General features: G+C 40.1%; 1 protein-coding gene across 4 annotated transcripts in view; it reads right to left on the bottom strand.

Moving 5' to 3' along the window:
• The window catches only part of RNF214 (ring finger protein 214), a 39,321-nt gene that overhangs the window by 19,798 nt on the left and 643 nt on the right, over positions 1-18,880 (bottom strand). The window contains exons 2-6 of one of the 4 annotated variants that reach the window (XM_070273665.1): positions 17,256-17,706; positions 14,597-15,107; positions 13,839-13,898; positions 10,644-10,784; positions 7,617-7,756 (exon numbers count right to left, since the gene is read on the bottom strand). In XM_070273665.1, the coding sequence (XP_070129766.1) occupies positions 7,617-7,756; positions 10,644-10,784; positions 13,839-13,898; positions 14,597-15,107; positions 17,256-17,368 (965 nt within the window). In that variant the 5' untranslated portion in view covers positions 17,369-17,706. Of the gene's footprint in view, positions 1-7,616; positions 7,757-10,643; positions 10,785-13,838; positions 13,899-14,596; positions 15,108-17,255; positions 18,828-18,880 lie in introns of those variants that run through there. The other 3 variants (XM_023644879.2, XM_023644880.2, XM_005611601.4) reach the window with 3 other exon arrangements.

Genomic DNA, 18,880 nt, shown 5'->3' with positions numbered 1-18,880 from the left:
GGCACACGGAAAAAGTGATCAACATCATTAGTCATCAGGGAAAGGCAAATTAAAACCACAATGAAATACCACTGTACAACACTTGAATGGCAGGGATACAAAGCAACCAGAACTCTCATACATTGTTGGCAGAGTGTAAAATGGTATATTCACTTTGGAAACATGCTCGACCATTCCTTATAAAACTAAACACATACCTACCCTACAACCCAGCAACTCTACTCCTAGGAATTTACCCAAGAGAAATAGTATATGTTCACACAAAGACTTGCATTGGAATATTCATAGCAGCTTTATTCCTAATAGTCAAAATCTGGAAACCACTACATGCCTATCAACAGGAGAATGGATAAACAAACGGTGGTATATCAACAAAAGGGATACTACTTGACGATAAAAAGAGACAACATGACTGACTACTCAAAGCATTATGCTGAATGAAAGAAGTCTTACAGAAAAGAGTATATCTTGTACAATTTCATTCATGTGACATTCTAGAAGGTGCAAAATTAGTCTTTGGTGTAAAAATCAGAACAGTGGTTGCCTTTGGGAGTGTGAAGACAAGGACTGACTGGGAAGGTGCACGAGGGACTATCTGGTTTAATGGCAGTATTCTCTATATCTTGATGGGGTTCAAATTACAGAGGTATATACATTGTTGAAACTCACTGAATGTTACACTTTTTTTTTTTTTTGTATTTAACTGCATATACATTTTATTACCACAAAAAAGGAAACACAAATATTAAAGTCTAATTAATGATATACACGTTTGTGAATTTAGAGGTGAAGTTAGTAATGACAACTTACTCTAGTATGAAAAAAATAAGATGGATTGATGAGTGGAAGGATGGATAGATGGGAAGATACTGCTAAAACAAATTTAGCAGAATGTTAATTGCTGAATCTAGATGGTGAGTGTTAACTGAGGACTAATGTGCAATACTTGCAGCTTCTCTGAATTTTGAAAACTTTCATAATAAAATATTGGGGGAAAAATAAATCCAATAATTTAATTCCCCTGCCTAAAAATCCCTGTTCGTTACACTCACTAATTACCAGTGGACTTTATTCAGACCTGGTTCTCATTTACTCCTCTGCAGTTTCTGACACTGTTAACTATTTTCTCCCTTTTGAAACCCTATACTACTTTCTAAACTGTTTCCCTTTCTTTTTCAGATTGTTCTTTTAGCCTTCTCTTCCTCTTTACAAACTGTAGCTGTACCTCAGGGTTCACAACTGAGCCCTATTCTATATTTTTTCCCACAGAAAAACTTTTATTGTAAGAGCTTACTGGTGATGTCCTAGCCTCTGTCTGCCTCATAATTCATCCTACATATTTCTAAAACATCTCTAATTATGCATCTCCTATTAATATAACTTCTATGATTTCCCATATCTAAAAGATACTATTACATGCTGAGCAGAAAAAGTTAAATAAGATGTGTTACTTGCTGTGGCCGCAAATCTCCAAAGATGGAACCCCGCCCCCGACTCAATGAACCAAGCCTCCTGGGGTTCACGTTCTTCATAGTGCCCTCCAACACTAAACCTGTGCTGGCCCTGTGACTCATTTTAACCAAAAGAACGCCACAGAAGTAGCACTGTGCCAGTTCCAAGTCTATGCATTAAGAAAGCCTGGAAACACACTTTTGTGCTCTTAGGAGCTCTGGGCCATCAAGTAAGAAATCTGGCTCCTCTGCTGAAAAGACCACCTGGAGAGGAAACAGCCCTGAGACAACATGGAGAGAGAGAGCAAGAAAGGCCTAGACATCCAGGGTCCCAGCTGGGCCCAGCCTTCCAGGTGTCCCTGCCAAGGTGCCAGAAATACGAATGAAGCCATCTTGGATGTTCCAGCCCCAGCCGCCATCTGACTGCAGGAATGCCCCCAAAGGAGACCAGCAGAGCTGTCCATCTGAGACGCAAAGAACTGTGAACAACAGTAAATCATTGTTTTAAGACACTAAGTTTAACATTTTTTTTTTTTTACATAGCAATAATCAAAATACTTGCCCTCAAGAAGCTAACTATATAATGAGGGAAGCAGTCAAATAAAAAAAAGACCAACAGAGGTAAAAGTTACAACACAGGTATACACACCACGCTAGGTGAGTTTGGATGAGGGTCGTCTAAACTAAATGGTCAGGCTGTGTGAAGGGGAGAAGGGCAGCATCTGGGGAGGCTTTCCAGAGCAAGATGATAGAGGCTGAGGTTTCTGTCAGTTCAGGAGACTGCGTGCAGTAGTTAGCTATAAACCAGCATGGTAGTTTGCAGGGAGTGGTAAAAGATACAGCTAGGGACATAAACAGGGACTAGATAATTGAGGACCCCTTATACTAACCTAAAGAGTTTAAACTTTACCCTAAAAACTATATAGAACTATGAAGGATTTTAAGCAGAGAAATGACACCATCAGATTTGCAGCTGAGAAAGATTTCTACGGTAGCAGTGTGCTAGACAAATGAGAAGGGAGGCAGACTGAGGCAAAGAAAGTTTAGTAGCCTACCTCAGAAATCTAGGGGAACTGATGAGAACCTGAACTAAGACACTGGCAGAGTGAGTGGAGAGAAAGGGATAATTAATATTAAGAATCTACAGAACTTGGTAAAAGTAGATGTGGTGGAGTGGGGCTGAGAGAGAGGAATTTAGAATGACTCCCAGTTATTCAGCTTAGGCACTGGAGGAGAGAGTGGTACCACTTATGAAGAAGTGGCAGAGGCAAGGAGGGACTGAGATTCATGCCCAGGAGACACAAGGACAGGAAGAAAGGACAGATGCATCTGCTGATGGTTAGGAAACTGAAGGAAGTTTTACTTGATGGCCTCTATTTTTTCAGCGAAAGAAGAGAGAAGATCATCTGCTAAGACTAAGGAGAGAAATGATGGAGACAGAAAGTTTAGAAAGAGAAGTAAAAGTTTGGGGCAGTCCTCAGAGGAAGAGGAAGCCCTGAGAACCCAGGTGGTGTTGGAAGTCATAAATTATTCTGGCCCCAAGACACAGTTGTAGACTTTCTCCAGAAGCACTCAGCAGCCCAGACATAAGAAGAGAGAGAGGTCAGGCGGCTGACTTGACCAAGGACTGGGGTACTACGGAAGAATGAAAGAGAGCTGATGGTAATGGTGAGGGAGTAATTCAAGTGACGGACCACGAGTGTAGGCTGGCTAAGGAAAGAAATGCTTCCAGGGAGCTGAAATACTGGTGGAAAATGGAATGAGGTTAATCAACAAGAAAGAGAACCTGATGTGGTCGAAGCGTACATTTACTGGGAATGAGACAGAAAGGTGGAAGGACTGAAAGTTATGGTCAAAATATGGGACGTTGCAACAGCCTGGCTCACTGCTCTGCTCTCCCTAGATTTATTGATTGCCAGACAGCTGTTAGGTCTTCAAAGCACCAGTTAAATAAACTAGCATTTGGTGAGAAAGTTCCAAAAAGAATCCTCATGCACCCTGTCATTTTCAATTTAGCATACACTCATATCACACCCAAAGTAATGCTTCCAACAATAACTCCCTTGATCTGCCACTTACCCATCAGTCTATCACATGAGTTCATCAGGCAAGCTCAGAGCATTTTAAAAAAAGAAGAACCTTGCTTGATATTGCAGCTTTCCTGCTACTTGTCCCAAGCTACTTCTAAGAATCAACTGATGACGTCCTTTAAAGCATAAGCTCACCAGCTTTTATCCAGGAAGAGCCTCACTTGCTTCCCTTCTCAATGAGTTACTATTAAAGGCAGGCGGCTTAAAAAGAAGTCCTGCCCTACAAGAGAACTAGCATGTAAGCCTCATCTTTCTAATGCCAGCAGTAACCTTGAAGGATGCAAGCTGGGAACTAGAAAGTATTCTCACAGAAGCAAGACAACATCCATGGCAAAGCAGCCAAGTGTCCAGGAAAAAAACAATCAAATACACGACTAAACTGAATATTTGGTCTTTTTTGGCAGCAAATCAAGGTGTCTTCTTTAAAAATTATAATTACATTAAAGTACATAGTGATTACATCCAAATAGTACAGTCAGGCCTCCATATCCATGGTTCCGCTTCTGTGGATTCAACCAACCCCACAGACCAAAAGGCCTATGAGGCTGTGTCTGTACTGAATGCGTACAGACGTTTTGTCTTGTCAATATTCCCTAAACAATACAGTGTTAGCAACTATTTACATAGCATTTACATTGTTTTAGGCATTATAAGTAATCTAGAGATGATTTAAAGTATAGAAGAGGATGTGCATAGGTTATACATATACAAATACTATGCCATTTTATCTAAGGAACTTGAGCATCTGTGGATTTCGGTATCCACAAGGGTACTAGAACCAATTCTCCAGATCCCGAGGGAGGACTGTACAAAGCACTTAGCAGATTTCTATTAATTAAGTTCATCTTCATATAATATCAATGAGAAATTCTCTTCATTTCCTATCCAGTGATTCAACAAATACTTGTCAAATAATTACCAGATACATAGCACTGAACTAAGTCTTATAAAAGAACACAAAAGAACAGAAACATTTTTTTAAATACATATACAGAGAGAGAGAGTCTAGTCTTTTCCTTAAGAGGCTTACAATATAAATGGCCAGCCAAGACATACACAGGTGGAAAAAAATGTAAAGTATAATATAAAAATAAGTGCAAAATGGGCAGAATACCATACAGGTATTCTGAGAGAGAAATTAGTTCAGGAAGAAACGGCTAAAGAAGATTTCACAAAGGAGGCAGAATTTAAGTTGAAACTTGTAAGATGAGTAAAACAGATAAGACATCTTATAAAAGAACCCCATTATTTCCCAAGCCAGAAATATGGAAGTTACTCTAACTCGGCCCTGCCCACCTACCGATGCTGCCCCCAAGATCTTATAAACACGGTCACTTCTCCCCACGGATGCCACTGTAGTTTTGGCCTCTGTTATTCTAACACAGGCTCTGACAGGTGAGTCTCCTAACTGGATCTCTACACTACTCCAACCCATTTTCCAACTGCCAAAGTCATCTATCTAAAATGCAAATCTCATCCTTTGATACTTCCCCCACCTAAAATCCTTCAGTATCTCTCACTATCAAGGAATAAACCCAAACTCCTTAATGCAGCATATGAGCTTTTTGTGATCTGGCTTCTGACTACTTGACTAGCCTCATTCCTCTCCACCTCACATCTCAGTTGCTATTCTCTCTCCTCTATAGGACCCCTGCCTGCAATAGCTTTCTCCCTATTCTTTGCCTGGCTAATTCCTCCCTATGTCTATCCTGACTCCTGCAACTTTTTCTTTGAAAGTTTCAAACCAACAGCAAAACTAACAGAATGTACAATGAACACATGTCTTCATCTAGATCCACCAGCTATTACACCTTTTTGTCACATTTACCTCTCTGAACCGTCTGAAAGGTACACACATGACACTTAACCCCTAAACCTTCAGCAAGTATCTCTTAAGAACAAGAACAACCTTCTACATAATCACACGATACCATAATCACATGCAAAATATTTAACATTGATACAATATTACCTAATATGTACTCCATATTCAAATTTTCCCAATTATTCCAATGTCCTTTATAGTTTGTTTAACCCAGGATCAAACCAAGGACCATGCACTGTGCTTGGTGGTCATGTCTCTCCTTATCTTTTAGGACTCAATTCTGGAATCACTTCCTCTGGAAGCCCTCTCTGACTCCCCCTACCCAGTCTGGGTTACATGCCTCTTTTATATGTTTCCATACCACCGACTATCATGGTATCATTATGCTATTTTGTAATTTTCTGTTTATTTACCTATCTTCCCTATTAAACAACAAGCTCCTTGAAGAATTTCTATCCTCCAGGCCTATATTGTCTGGCTCATTGTAGATACTCAATACATGTTGGCTGAATGAATGAAAGAGCGAGCTTTGAATGAGAACTATGACTGTTATGGACTGAACTGTGTTCCCACAAAACCTATGTTGAAATCTTAACCCCCACTGTGACTGTATTTTGGAGATAGAGCCTTTAAGGAGGTCATTAAAGTTAAATGAGGTCATAAGGATGGGGCTCTAATCCAACAGGACTGGTGTCCTTATAGGAAGAGAAGAGTCACCAGGAATGTGGGCACAGAGGAAAGGCCACGGGAGACAGCAAGAAGGCAATTACGTTTGCAAGCCAGGAAGAGAGAGCTCACCAGAAACCAACCCTGCCTTCATCTTGATCTTGGACTTCCAGCCTCTAGAACTGTGAGAAAATAAATTTCTGTTGTTTAAGCTGCCCAGTCCGTGGTAGTCTGTTATAGCAGCCCAAGCATACTAACATACAATGACCAAAATCTGTGTGTCCACAGTTCCTATGACTAATGGAATGCTAAACAAAACCTATACCACTGCTAGAACAAAGATACAGAGACTTCTTCCCCTCACTTCTTGAAAAATTTAACAGAACCCCACATTTAACAGAAAGAATGACAAAAAGCATCATCCTAATGCTTATGATATACACTTAAAAAACCCAACTGGATCTTCAAGAATACAAGAAGCAAACGGTTAGTATCAGTCACCATTCGTAGCTATCCACTCAGCTGGTAAAGAAGACAGAGATACGTACAGAGTGTAAGGAGCACACATCAAAAGGAAATCTTTCATGGTGCTACAATAATATCACAGACTCACCTTCCCAACTTCTGCTCTTTAAGATATCTGCTGCTAAGGTGCTTACATGTACATGTATATGCTTCCTCTTCCCCACACAGACTGTGAAGATGATAGCAGAGGCCATGTTGTTGGGCAGTAGTGTTGCTGTTTTGATTGCTAACAATACCTAGTACAGTGTTCTGCTCCTACAACACTCTTCGTAACTACTGGCATATGGATCATCGTGGATAACTGACTCATCTTCTGACCATTATCACGAGATTCTCAGCAGAACAACTGACTGGTCTTTAGGCCCTTTCCCAACCATTCTTTCTCATGTTGACCTTTCACAGTTATCATCTTTCATACCTGAAGAATAATTCAGCAAATGAGCTTGCTACTTTTCACTTAACTCTCTAACACAAAAGCAAGCCAAGACTGTCTTGATAAATAAAAACGTATTTTAGGAGAACCTAAATAATATCATCAAAGTATTCACAGCTATTCTAATTTCCAAACAGATCATACTAAGAAATCTGGAAACTTGAAAATGTAACCAAATTCTATGCCCACCTTGGTCTTGCTGCAGTACCCAGAAGAGGACAGAGATCCATTAAATTATTCTTTGCAAACAGCTTACAATGTTACTGCTTGAAATTTGCTTTGGTGCTGAATAAAATAAATATAATCAAAGTATTCTATAGCCTGAATTTGTAAAACATCAGATAAAGCAAGTGAAATAGGTGGTAGATCAAAATCTTAATCCTACTTGAGACCTAACAATTAGCTGCTATTATTTCAAGGTATTAATGAATCTCTGAAACTCTTTTAATTAAATGTAATACAGGGTGCTGAAAATGCTAGTCACTGGAGGATTTTTATTTGTGTGCTTGTTTTTCAAATAAAAATTAGACCTAAAGAAAAGAAACTAGAAACACAAACAGGACCTGCCCCTTATGCACAAACATACACATACACACAGGGTTTTTATTCTTAACAGCATCATTTACCTTCTGCCCTTCTCACAAAGCTTCTCAATTTCAGCTTTCAGATCCTGCTCCTTCTGCAAAAACTCCTTCTTTTCTTTCTCTATCTTCTTTTTTGTTTCTTCTCGTTTTATTGTTACATCCTGGATAGCCTTTAATATCTCCTGAGTCCCACACAATTACAGTCACACACAAATAAAGAAGGAAATAAATTAGTTCTTTTGGTCTGAAGGTTATTTTCAACTATCACAAATTAACACATTGACCTTAGTGAATTCAAATTGAATTGAAAGTATCTGACGGACGAGTAATTCCAAAAGCCAGTATTTAGATGTAAGGGAGAAAGGTTACAATGAAGCAGACTTCAATTCAACAGGAGAAAGAACTTCTAATAATCACAACTGTTCAAAAATGGAATTTACTGCCTTGTGAAGCAATAAGCTCTCCATTAATGTTGTTCAAATAAAGGCTGAACGAACACCTGTCAAGAATGCTGAGAAAAGCATTCTTGCACAGGGTGGGAGTTTGTTACTCCCAACAAATCTGGTCTTGTTTTGTTTTGTTAGGTTCTACTTTATGATGTGTAAGGTTATTTTTTTTCTTTTTTTCATTATTTAAAAAAAGTATATGTATTAGGAATAAGAAGTCAAACAATAAAAAGTGACAAAGTCAAGTCATCCCCTAATTCACACCAATTCCACCCATAAAGTAAGCAATGCGTTAACTGTTTTGTACTATGCTTTCACATCTTTCTCCACTCTCACAGAAATACAAATATATTTACGTATGTATTTCTTTGCTTTTTTGTTTTATAATAAGGTCATTTTATATACATTATTCTGCATCTTGCTTTTTTCACTTGATATGAACATACTGTCAATAAATATAGATCAAACTCAAAAACAGCTGCATAACATCACATAATATATATATATATATATATTTCCAACTTACGCAACCATTCTCTGTTAAAAGTCCCTCAGATTAATTCCAGTTTTTTTGTAACTACAAACAATATTGCAATAAACACTCTACATGTCTACAATTTCATGCAAAAACTTTTATTTCCGTAGAATAGACTCCTAATGAGACTGCTAGGTCAAGGTATAGTCACGTACTGCTTAACGATGGGGATATGTTCTGAGAAATGCATTATTAGGCGATTTCACCATTGTGCAAACATCATGGACTGTACTTACACAAACCTAGATCGTATAGCCTACTACACACCTAGGCTCTATGGTCCTAATCTTATGGGACCACCATTGTATATGCGGTCCATCATTGACCAAAATGTCATTATGCGGTGCATGGCTGTAAATGTACATTTTAAATTTTAACTGACCATTCCTAATAGCTTTTCCAAAAAGGTCATAACAATTTGCACTCCTACCAATGTCTGAAGAGAGTTCATTTTTCTTCACCCTTGACAACTTATTTCATTTCTGCCAATCTCTTGGGGAGAGGGAGGAATGGTATCTAAGAATTTTAATGAGCATTTCTCTATCGCCCATTCTTTACTGTTTTTACTGCCTGTCCCCTCCGACTAGAATAAGCATTCAATGAAGGCAGAGACTACATTTCGTTCACCTCTAAATCTTCAGAGCCTAGATTAGGAACTCAAAAATATTTGCTGAACGAATGAATGAACACTAGTGAGGCTGAGGTTGTTTTCATATATTTATTACCCATTTTCTTTTCCTCTCCTTTGAATTACTGCTTATAATTGTTGTAGGCAAAACAATAGCCTTCTCCTCACAAAAATGTCCATGTTCTAATCCTTGGAACCTATGAATATGTTACCTTCCATAGCAAAAGGGACTTTGCGGGTATAATTTCAGTATGGATCTTGAGATGGGAGATAATCCTGGATTATCTAGGTGGGCCCGATCTAATCACAAAATGGGTCCTTAAGAGTGGAGAAGCTGGGGCTGGCCCCGTGGCCAAGTGGTTAAGTTCACATGCTACGCTTTCGTTAGTTCGAATCCTGGGTACAGACATGGCACTGCTCATCAGACCACGCTGAAGCAGCGTCCCACATGCCACAACTAGAAGGACCCACAACGAAGAAGATACAACTATGTACCGGGGGGCTTTGGGGAGAAAAAGGAAAAAAATAAAATCTTAAAAAAAAAAAAAAAAAAGAGTGGAGAAGCTTTCCCAGTTGTGATCAGAGGAAGACATGATCAGGCTAGAGAATGCTCAGAGATGCAATGTTGCTGACTTTGAAGATGGACATGGGGGTCACAAGTCAAGAAATGCAAGCAGCCTCTAGAAGCTGGAAATGCAAAAAAACGTATTCTGCCCTAGAGCCCCCAGAAAGGAATGCAGCATGGTGGACTTCTGACCCACAGAGCTGTAAGAGAATAAATCTGTGCCATTTTAATCCACTAAATCCATGGTAATTTGTCAGAGCAGTAATAGGAAACTAATACCATAAGCTTTTCTGGTTTATCTCTAGATTGTTTGACTTCTACCGTGAACTTGTAGGAATCTCAGAATGTCAGGGATATCAAACCCTTCGTCAGATGCGCTATAAATATTTTCTCTCAGTCTAACATTGATCTTTTGACTGTTTTTTGTATCACTTGCCATACCAAAAAATTTTAATTATATGTAATTAAATTGATTAATTTTTTTATGGCTTCTGGGTTTTTTACCTGGGTTACCATGACCTCTTGCAACTTGAGGTTTTATAAATATTCTCCTAAATTTTCTTCTAATTTAAAATTTTTTTCCAGTATTGATATATAGACTTTTAACCTACTTAGAATTGTACTTTTTAATATAATGTAAGACAGGAATCTAATTAAATGATTTTCCAAGTTGACAATTATGTCAACAAAATATATTAAGTAATTAATCCTTTTCTCTGTGAACTAAAGTAACAGTAAGAGTTTGGAGAAGATACCCTCAAAGTTCTTCTTATCCTTAAAATTCTATGATAACGATTAAAAAGTTAAATGCTTTTCTATTAACTCAGAAACAAAAGTAAAGTCTGACGAGGGGCTATAGCTTTACTTATTGACAATTTTAATACAGGCAGAATACCTGGTGATTCTTCATTTCTTCTTCTCTCCTTTGCTGAAGTTGCTTTAATTGCACCTGGAGCTGATTCTCCACCTGCCTCTGCTTGTCCAGGACCTCCTGGTAACGCTCCTTCAACAGGGTTCTCTCTGTCATCATTTTATCCTATTGGTAACAAAAAAAGAAAAGTTTAATTCCCCAACTTAATTGCAAGAAACTTTCACTGTGTGCCTGTTCAAGGCATTGTGCAGAGTTCTACGGCTGCATGCCCAATACTATAGCTAATAGCCATATGTGGCTATGTAAATTCAAGTTAATTAAAATAAGAAAATTAAAAAATCTGGCTCCTCCCTCACCTAGCCACATTCCAAGAGCTTAGTGGCCACATGTCACTAGTGAGTACCATTTTTGGACATACAAATATAGAACATTTCCATCACTAAGGGAAATTCTACTGTATAACACTGATCTAAGGAGAGGACTGGCACCCTATGGCCTGTCTTTATAAATAAAAGTTTTATAGGAACACAGCCATACCCAATGGCTTACAGGCTACTTTCACACTACAATGGCAGAGTGAAATGGTTACAACAGAACCCCATGTAGCCCACAAAGCCTAAGGTTTTTACTATCTGACCCTCTACAGAAAAAGTTTGCCAATCCCTGCTCTAGGGAATAAGAGGAAGGAAGCATTTTATTATCTATTAAGAAAAAGAAAAAAAGAATGAGCAAAAATAAACCAATCACTTACTTAAAATGCATCCAGAAAAAGGATTCCTTAATGCATTAGCACTGAAAACTGACAGATCACTAAAGAGGTCTAGGGAACCTGGCATTCAGATTGGGCAAATCAGCAAGCTCTCACATACAGCAGGGCGTTGAAGGAAGGGTTCTGAGGACCACAGTTCAGTCCTGCCTCCCCCCATCAGTAAATCAGGGACACTAAGATTTAAAGAGAGTCAGTTGAAAATATATTTGGTATAAGGTAGCCCATGTGAAATTTAAACAGAGCATTAAACTGAATTTGTTCATTAAAAGATAATTATCTCCAAAGAAAAGAAGATTTTAGAAGTGAATGGGGGAAAACTTATTACATTATGATAAAAAATAAACTCTCAAGATGGGACTTCAGCTTTGGGACAAGCTAGTCCTTAGTCCCTAGGCTGAAATATCACCAAGGCTCTCCAAACAGATGACTCCCCAGCACCACATCTCTAAAGGATTCGGAACAAGGGGTATATGGATGGGCCTCCGGGGTCTTCAAACAATCTGAAATTGGTGTGTATGTGTATAAGTTTTTCTAAGATGAGAATTCAAAGTTTTCAAAAGATTCTGAAAGAGGACCTTAACCCAAGAAAAGTTAAAGAAAGGTTAAGAACCAACAGATGAAACTAGTAGATTAGAGGATTCTTTTCTTTTTTAACTGCAGCTCCCTCCCTTTACTTCTTTATGGTACGTTCTCTATCCATGATGCATCTTTAGAAACAGGAATAGAGGAAAAAACACTAGTCTCATAGAAAGAAGTCTCAAGGTACATACTGTTAGTACATACAAATGGATAACTCAAAGGCATACAGTAAATTACTTGATCAGATTCACTCATCTCAACAAGCCAAATGGTTGTTACACATTAGTACTTTGTTTCATCAGTGGCTATTTCGTTCTGAGAACGAGGAGTCACAATTTCAAATGCAGGCAGTGGGCAATGACTGTAAATGCATGAAAAGGGTAGCAAATAAAATAGGAGCCAAGTTTCTTGTATTGCCACTAATCTTAATACCTGCCTAGTTCCAGTGCTTTTTTAAAAGCAATGTGAACCAGACCATGACCCAAAAGAATACAGCCAAACAAAACACAATCCTGGGCCTCTTTTGGCCCAATGGCTTGCCACCCCTGCTTCAGACTGATACTAAAGCTTATCTATAACTTCTTAGTTGGCCCCTTCAATTGCCGTATAGTCATCCAAACCCCACCTTACAACTGTGGAGACAAAATAAATACTCTGTGTAAAGTGCTTAGAGAAAGCGCTCAAGGAAGGTGACTCCTCCCCCTTTCCATGGAGGTTCTCTCCAGGCCTGGTTTCCAACCAGCACACCTCCATCAAGTCTCTCATCTCTAGGATCTTTTTACTTGCCTGTTATAAATAACTCCTGAGTTGCTACTCTCTATTTAAAACTTTTACTGGCCTCATCTGATTAACGTACTCCATCTGTCCCTCAATTTCTTCAACTTGCATCAAATATCCACTTTCTTATCATAATGGTTGCGACAAGCATCTTTCCTCTTTTTTCCACTCAGTTAACACATTTTACCCCAAAGACCTCTTCCTGATCCCAGGTTGCCCTTCCCAGGATTATCCCTTCTCTTGAAAAACAGACTTTTAGATATCCATACACTTAAGAGACAGAAGTTTTTGCCGCAAGATGCCAGAAACAGATCAAGGGGACCATTTTGACAAAAATAAATAAATGCAGTTCTTTAAGTTTTAAAAACCAATTACCTAGGAATAAAATGGGAAGATACAACTAAACAACACACGAGAAAAAGACTTGATGGAGTTTGACTGAAAGCTCAACAGTGTGACGAGACCGCCCAAATAAGCCAACGTGAGCTTAAGACATAGTGTCCAGAATGAGAGAGAACGAGAGTCCCATCGTATTGTGAAGTAATCACACTGTATCTGGATTACTACCTTTAGTCCTCAGGATCATGTTTTAAAAGAAACATTGATAAGACGGAACATGTCTACGTGTGAACGTGGTGGAAAAGTAACCAGGATGATGAGAGGACTGAGAAACAAATCAGTGAAGAAAAGAAGAACGTTAGAAACATCTGCGGATATTCTACCTGGAAAGGTTCAGACTTGAACGGTAAGAGGAAGAGGCATTAAAAAACTTCACATATAAGGAGGGCTAACAAGTAAAAGAGGATTCAGATTGACTCTACATGGCTCAAGAGAGAACTCTAACAAGAAGTTCTAGAGGTTCTGTCCTCACCTCAGAATAAGATCTAACAACAAGAGCTATTGTAAAAATGTACTAGGCTGCTTTGTGAGGAGTAAGCTTCCCATCTCTGGAAGCGATCAAGTAGAGGTTAGCTGACCGTCTGTGGGGGATTTTATAAAGGACATTCCTGCACCTTTTCCAACTGAGATGATGTGACTCTAGATGTTCCGCATTAATGGTTTCATATATCAACAATGACGGTTTAAATACCTACCAGATTCTTTTCAATATCTTGATCTGTGTTCACCTCGGAATCAGCCGTCTTAAAGTCAGTCTATAAAGAAAGAAACAATTATATTCAGAACTGTTCAGAAATATTTTAAAAGGCAGAATTACTCTAGTACTTCCACCTAGAAATCTGCCGCAAGTAACTAAGAAGCTAACTTTGTGCTCTTTCCACTTATCAGTTTCATAGCAAGACAAGCACTGTAGGTCTAGCAGACAGACACTGACATCCATACTGCATTAAGCATTTATCCCACAAAATAATCTAAACAAGACCCAAAAACTGACTGAAGGACACTCTCAAGACTGAGATAAGAACTTTGCCCCCTACAACCTATTGCCCATCCTTCCTCCTATGACAAAGCACAGCAGTTAGTAGAAGGCAGGATATGTGCAGTTCTTAAGATGTAGGTCAGAGAATTAACAAGGATTCCTCCTGCAAGGACAAAGATGGGAAATATGAATGCTAATGACCTACACCCATCGACTACCTGGTGAAAGAGATTATATGTAGGTCATAAAGTTCCTAGTCACCACAATTAGACACTAGCTCCTGGCTGTATTATTTATTGAACACCAGAATGGAGTCATCGCATAGCACTGTATGAAAACAGTATGATAGTTGCCAGTAAAAAAAACAAGACAGAGTAGTACTCCACCAACTATGAAGAAACATCTCCTACCCTCGAAAAAATAAAAAAACAAAAAGCCCAAATTCCATTTAGTAGTAGAAACTTGATACTTGACCTGTACAGCAATGTTCTGAGAAAGCTTCAGGGAAGAGCTATCCTGATCATCATCCTGATCCACTCTGACTCCTTCAACCCCATTTGCTGGAGGCACTACAGGTGGGAAATCCAAGCCTGTGTCCCTGCTCCCTTCCTTTAGGATGGAGGCTTGTGGGGATTTCTCTTCAGAACAATTCCCGGAGGCAGGCTGCTTTGTATGGCACCCTGCCTTAAGAGACCGAGTGACGGGATGGAGGCTCTCCCGGAGGCACGTGTCCCCCTCCTCTCCTGCTGTGTTGGCCACGTCCTTCAAATCAGACTGAGACCCACCGCCAGAGAGACCAAGGGCTGTGGCTATCAAGTTTTCTCCTAAAACCGCCCGGTGCGCTGCTGAAGTGTCACCTGCTGATGAACCAGGATTCTGCTCTGGGTGTTCCAAATGGACATTTCTGTTATTCTCCTTGGTTATCGTTTGGCTACTTACACTCGACAGAGGCGAGTTCTTGTGCTTCTGTGCAGGGTCTTTGGGGCTATCGAAAACATAAGATAAAAAGTTTCCCTCTTCATCCAATCTTAAAGAGGATAAAATATATAATACTTTTACCATAACCACTAGAAGAACAAAACAACACTATACAACCCCCCAAATTATCAGAACGGAAAGGAACTTAGTTTCTATCCAGTTATTTTTATCTCACATGCAGGGAGTATAGCTCGGCAGTTAAGAACCTGGGTTCTGGAGACAGTCTACGGTAAATGACAACACAGTAAACGACCACACTGAAGACCCCCCAAAATTTTAAAGGCCAATTTGAAGAACTTTTGGGGATGCAGATGAAACAGCCTAATGCTAGTCAGAATATTTCATTTAAGTTATATGTAAGAATTTAATTACACATAATATTTGAATGAAGAAAATATTTAGAAATATTTTTATTCCACTCTCACGTTTCATAAGAATAATCATCCAAATTCATTACACAGATCTTTGACCAGAACCACTTTTTTAGGTTCTTCACCAGTTTTCCAGAGCACAGCATCTTCATTTCAAGTTGTCTGAAGTACAGACAACTTTGAATTCAAAATCGAAGCTCTCAGTAGAAATTTTATCCCAGATGACAAGTATACACAAGTATAACCCTGGGATAGTTGTTTCAATGTTTGTCACAGCCATTTAACATATTGCTTTTTGAAGAAATCTTTAAAATCTATTGACAATAACATTCAACATTTATAACTATAAATCTTTCACCCAAGACTAATGACTAAATCTGTGTTAAATTTCTTTCCCCTTTTTTTCAAAACTGATTCTGTCAATTGATGCCCCTAAGCACCCAAACTAGCAGTGTCTGAAGCTTCAGGTCTGTGCCTTTCTTTCCTCAAGAGTATCAGCTGTTCAAATAAAACAATGGAGACAGCATCTTGTGATATGAAAATCTTTATAAACACTCTAAGCTAATTCCTTACTGGGAGTTAACTGGAGGGTGGGGGGACATTTAACTATAAACGTGGGCATATACAGCACCTGGGTGTGAAGCCTGACAGCTATTTAGAAGTTGTTGGATTCTGGGCAAGTTACTTAACTTCATTTACCTATCTAATAGGATTATTGTGAGGGTTACATGAGATAATAAATATGAAGTCTTTAGTACAGGGCCCAGCACATAGCAAATACTCAGGCGACCTTAGCTGCTAGTAGTAGTAGCAGTAGCGGTAGTATGTGACTGATTTTATTGGTAAAATGAAGTTTATGGGTAAACTTACTTAACATTCTTCCCCATTACCCACTCACTAACAAACCTCTCTTCATTTGAACAAATCTATTTATTAAGTACTCTGGAGTCAGACGAGTCTGGGTTCACACCCTGACTCCAACATAGCCTGGTAACCTTGGCAAGTTACTAACCTCTTTGTCTCAGTTTCCTCACCTGTAAATGGGAATAACAATATTAGCACCTACCTCCTGAGATTGTTATGAGGATTAAATGTGTTAGCATATATAAAGCTGTTAGTGAAATATTATCTATTTTTAGGTCCTAGGTACTCTAGAAAAGAGTTGAGGTGGAAAACACAGTCAATTTAGGACATTGTACATAACAACGTGTTAAGCACTGTAAGATGCAAGATTGGGTAATAATTCCTGCCCTCCAGAGTTTAGATGGAAGGCAAAATATATAGATGAGGCAGTAAGCCATATTAACAAAGCTACCTATTTATCCAGACAAGATAGATACAGACATATAAATACAAACACAACCATATATGTGTGTGTATTTATATTTACATGTGTCTATGTGTATATGTATATCTACGTATCTATGTAATACAGAAGACTTCTGTAAACATATGTGTGTATCACATAAAAACATATAGTTAAATGAACATACAGTCCATGTAGGACAGGGTGGGGAAATATTTGCATTTTTGGATGAGTTTGATCCCCTGTATTCTAATCTATTTATTCAACAAACATTTAGAATGCCTGCTGAGTGTCAGATGCTGTTTCATACCAGAAACACAAATACAGATGAGACAATCCCTACCTTTAAAAAGCTTAACCTAGTGCAGTGCCACTAGAACAAAAAGAGGAAAGACCAACTGTACTCCCACAAGAAGCCCATCTCGAAAGCCCTTTACTTTACCCAAATGAAATCTTCCCAGTCAAGAATCCACGTTACCTTAGACCATCTGGGAGACCTTCGTCTGATTTGGAAGCACACAAACTAGCAGAAGATTCTGGAGGATTGGGGGCATTGGCCACCACACCAGCCACCTCAGACGCTGCCATCATGCTCTGTGGTTCAGAAACAAATCACAGGCTACAAGTTTCAAACTTTCAAAACAAATGTATCTTTCCCCCTGAGAATGTCCATACCACAGCGTTGTTCCAGGAAAGAAACACCAAGTTGGGCTCCAGGAGGAAATACTTAAGAGTATTCTGCAGTAGGGTATTAAAAGAGCCGCTGCCCGCAATAGGTCCCAGTGGACATCAATCAGGAGTCACCATATTCACATAAACATCTAGGAGTCTGTGTAAAGCTTTGATTTTCACTTCTGGCAGAAACGCAGTCATTTAAAATGGACTCTTTTCTGTAAGAATCTTCCAAATGGTCCACACACCTACCTTACCTAATACCATGGATAAAGAATGCATTTTTTAGCCTACTATCAATAATATCTTGTTTTAAAATCATTTTATGGTTGTTACATTAAAAAGAATCTCCATTAATGTAGTAAGTTTTTCGGAGGTGTGTGTGTGTGTGAGAAGAAACAAATTGGGCAATCCACATAGCTCACTGTCAGTATGTTCCCCACAGATGGGAAAAGTCTGATAACCACTGACTGAGGAAGTACAGACTCTTGAGTTACTACAAGGCGGGCAAAGAGTCTAAGAATCTTGGTTACACTAGCATGAAAACGAGAAGCTGAAAAACAGGGTAAGCCAAGTAAGGGAACGGGCACAGATGACCTTCTTAGATCAAAAGGTCATCCTTTATGTTGTAGGACAAACTCATGGCCCTCTACGGTGAAGAGAAAGGGGGAAAAAAGACTACTTCACGGGGGAAGGTGTAAGATAGGGTTGGTTTAAATTCTCGTTTTAATTTTAACAGCATCACAGGTATACTCCTGAACCCTGAAGAGCTCACGGGGCAGGGATGGAGACTGGGCTGTGTCAACACTTCAGTCACAAGCCAGAAAGCCTCTGTGCCTCAGTTTCCCCCATGATACAACGCTCCGAGGAGAAAATGGGCTCTAAACCGCCATGACTGCTCCCCCAGGCGCAAACATCCTGCCCCCACAGAGCCCGGGTCGGGGGTTCCCCGGTGGCCGGTCCCCGACAGCACAGGGCACGGGTCAGACGGGCAGCTCTGAGGCCCGAGAGCCCCAGGGGCAGGAGGCCGGTCCGTTTAGCCGGAGGCTGCAGCGTGGGGCAAGAAATCGAGGGTGCCCAGGGAATCCCCGCGCCGCAGCCTGGCGGCGACCACCAGCGACGCGGCGACGCCGGGAGCGACGGGTCCTCGGGGGAGAACGGGAGACGGCCGCGAAGGGGACAATGGGGGAAACAGCGCCGGTGGCCCCGGCCGCCCTCGACAAGGGACTAGCTGAGCGGGCCGCCTCCTCTGGCCAGAGGGCCTCCGCACCTTCCTCTTGGGCCCCCGGCCCGGTGCCAGCCCCCGGCCCATTCTAGGCCAGGACCCTCGCTCCCGCGCGCACAGCCCCCTCCACGCCCCCCGCCGCGCCCGCGCCCCCGGCCCAGCGCGCCACAGCCCCGGCCCGCGCCGCCCCGCACACCCTCCCGCGC

This window comes from Equus caballus, chromosome 7, assembly GCF_041296265.1.
Source record: "Equus caballus isolate H_3958 breed thoroughbred chromosome 7, TB-T2T, whole genome shotgun sequence".
Lineage (NCBI taxonomy): Eukaryota > Metazoa > Chordata > Mammalia > Perissodactyla > Equidae > Equus > Equus caballus.
Note: the sequence above shows the minus strand (reverse complement) of the source record. Positions and strands in the feature narration are given on the sequence as shown.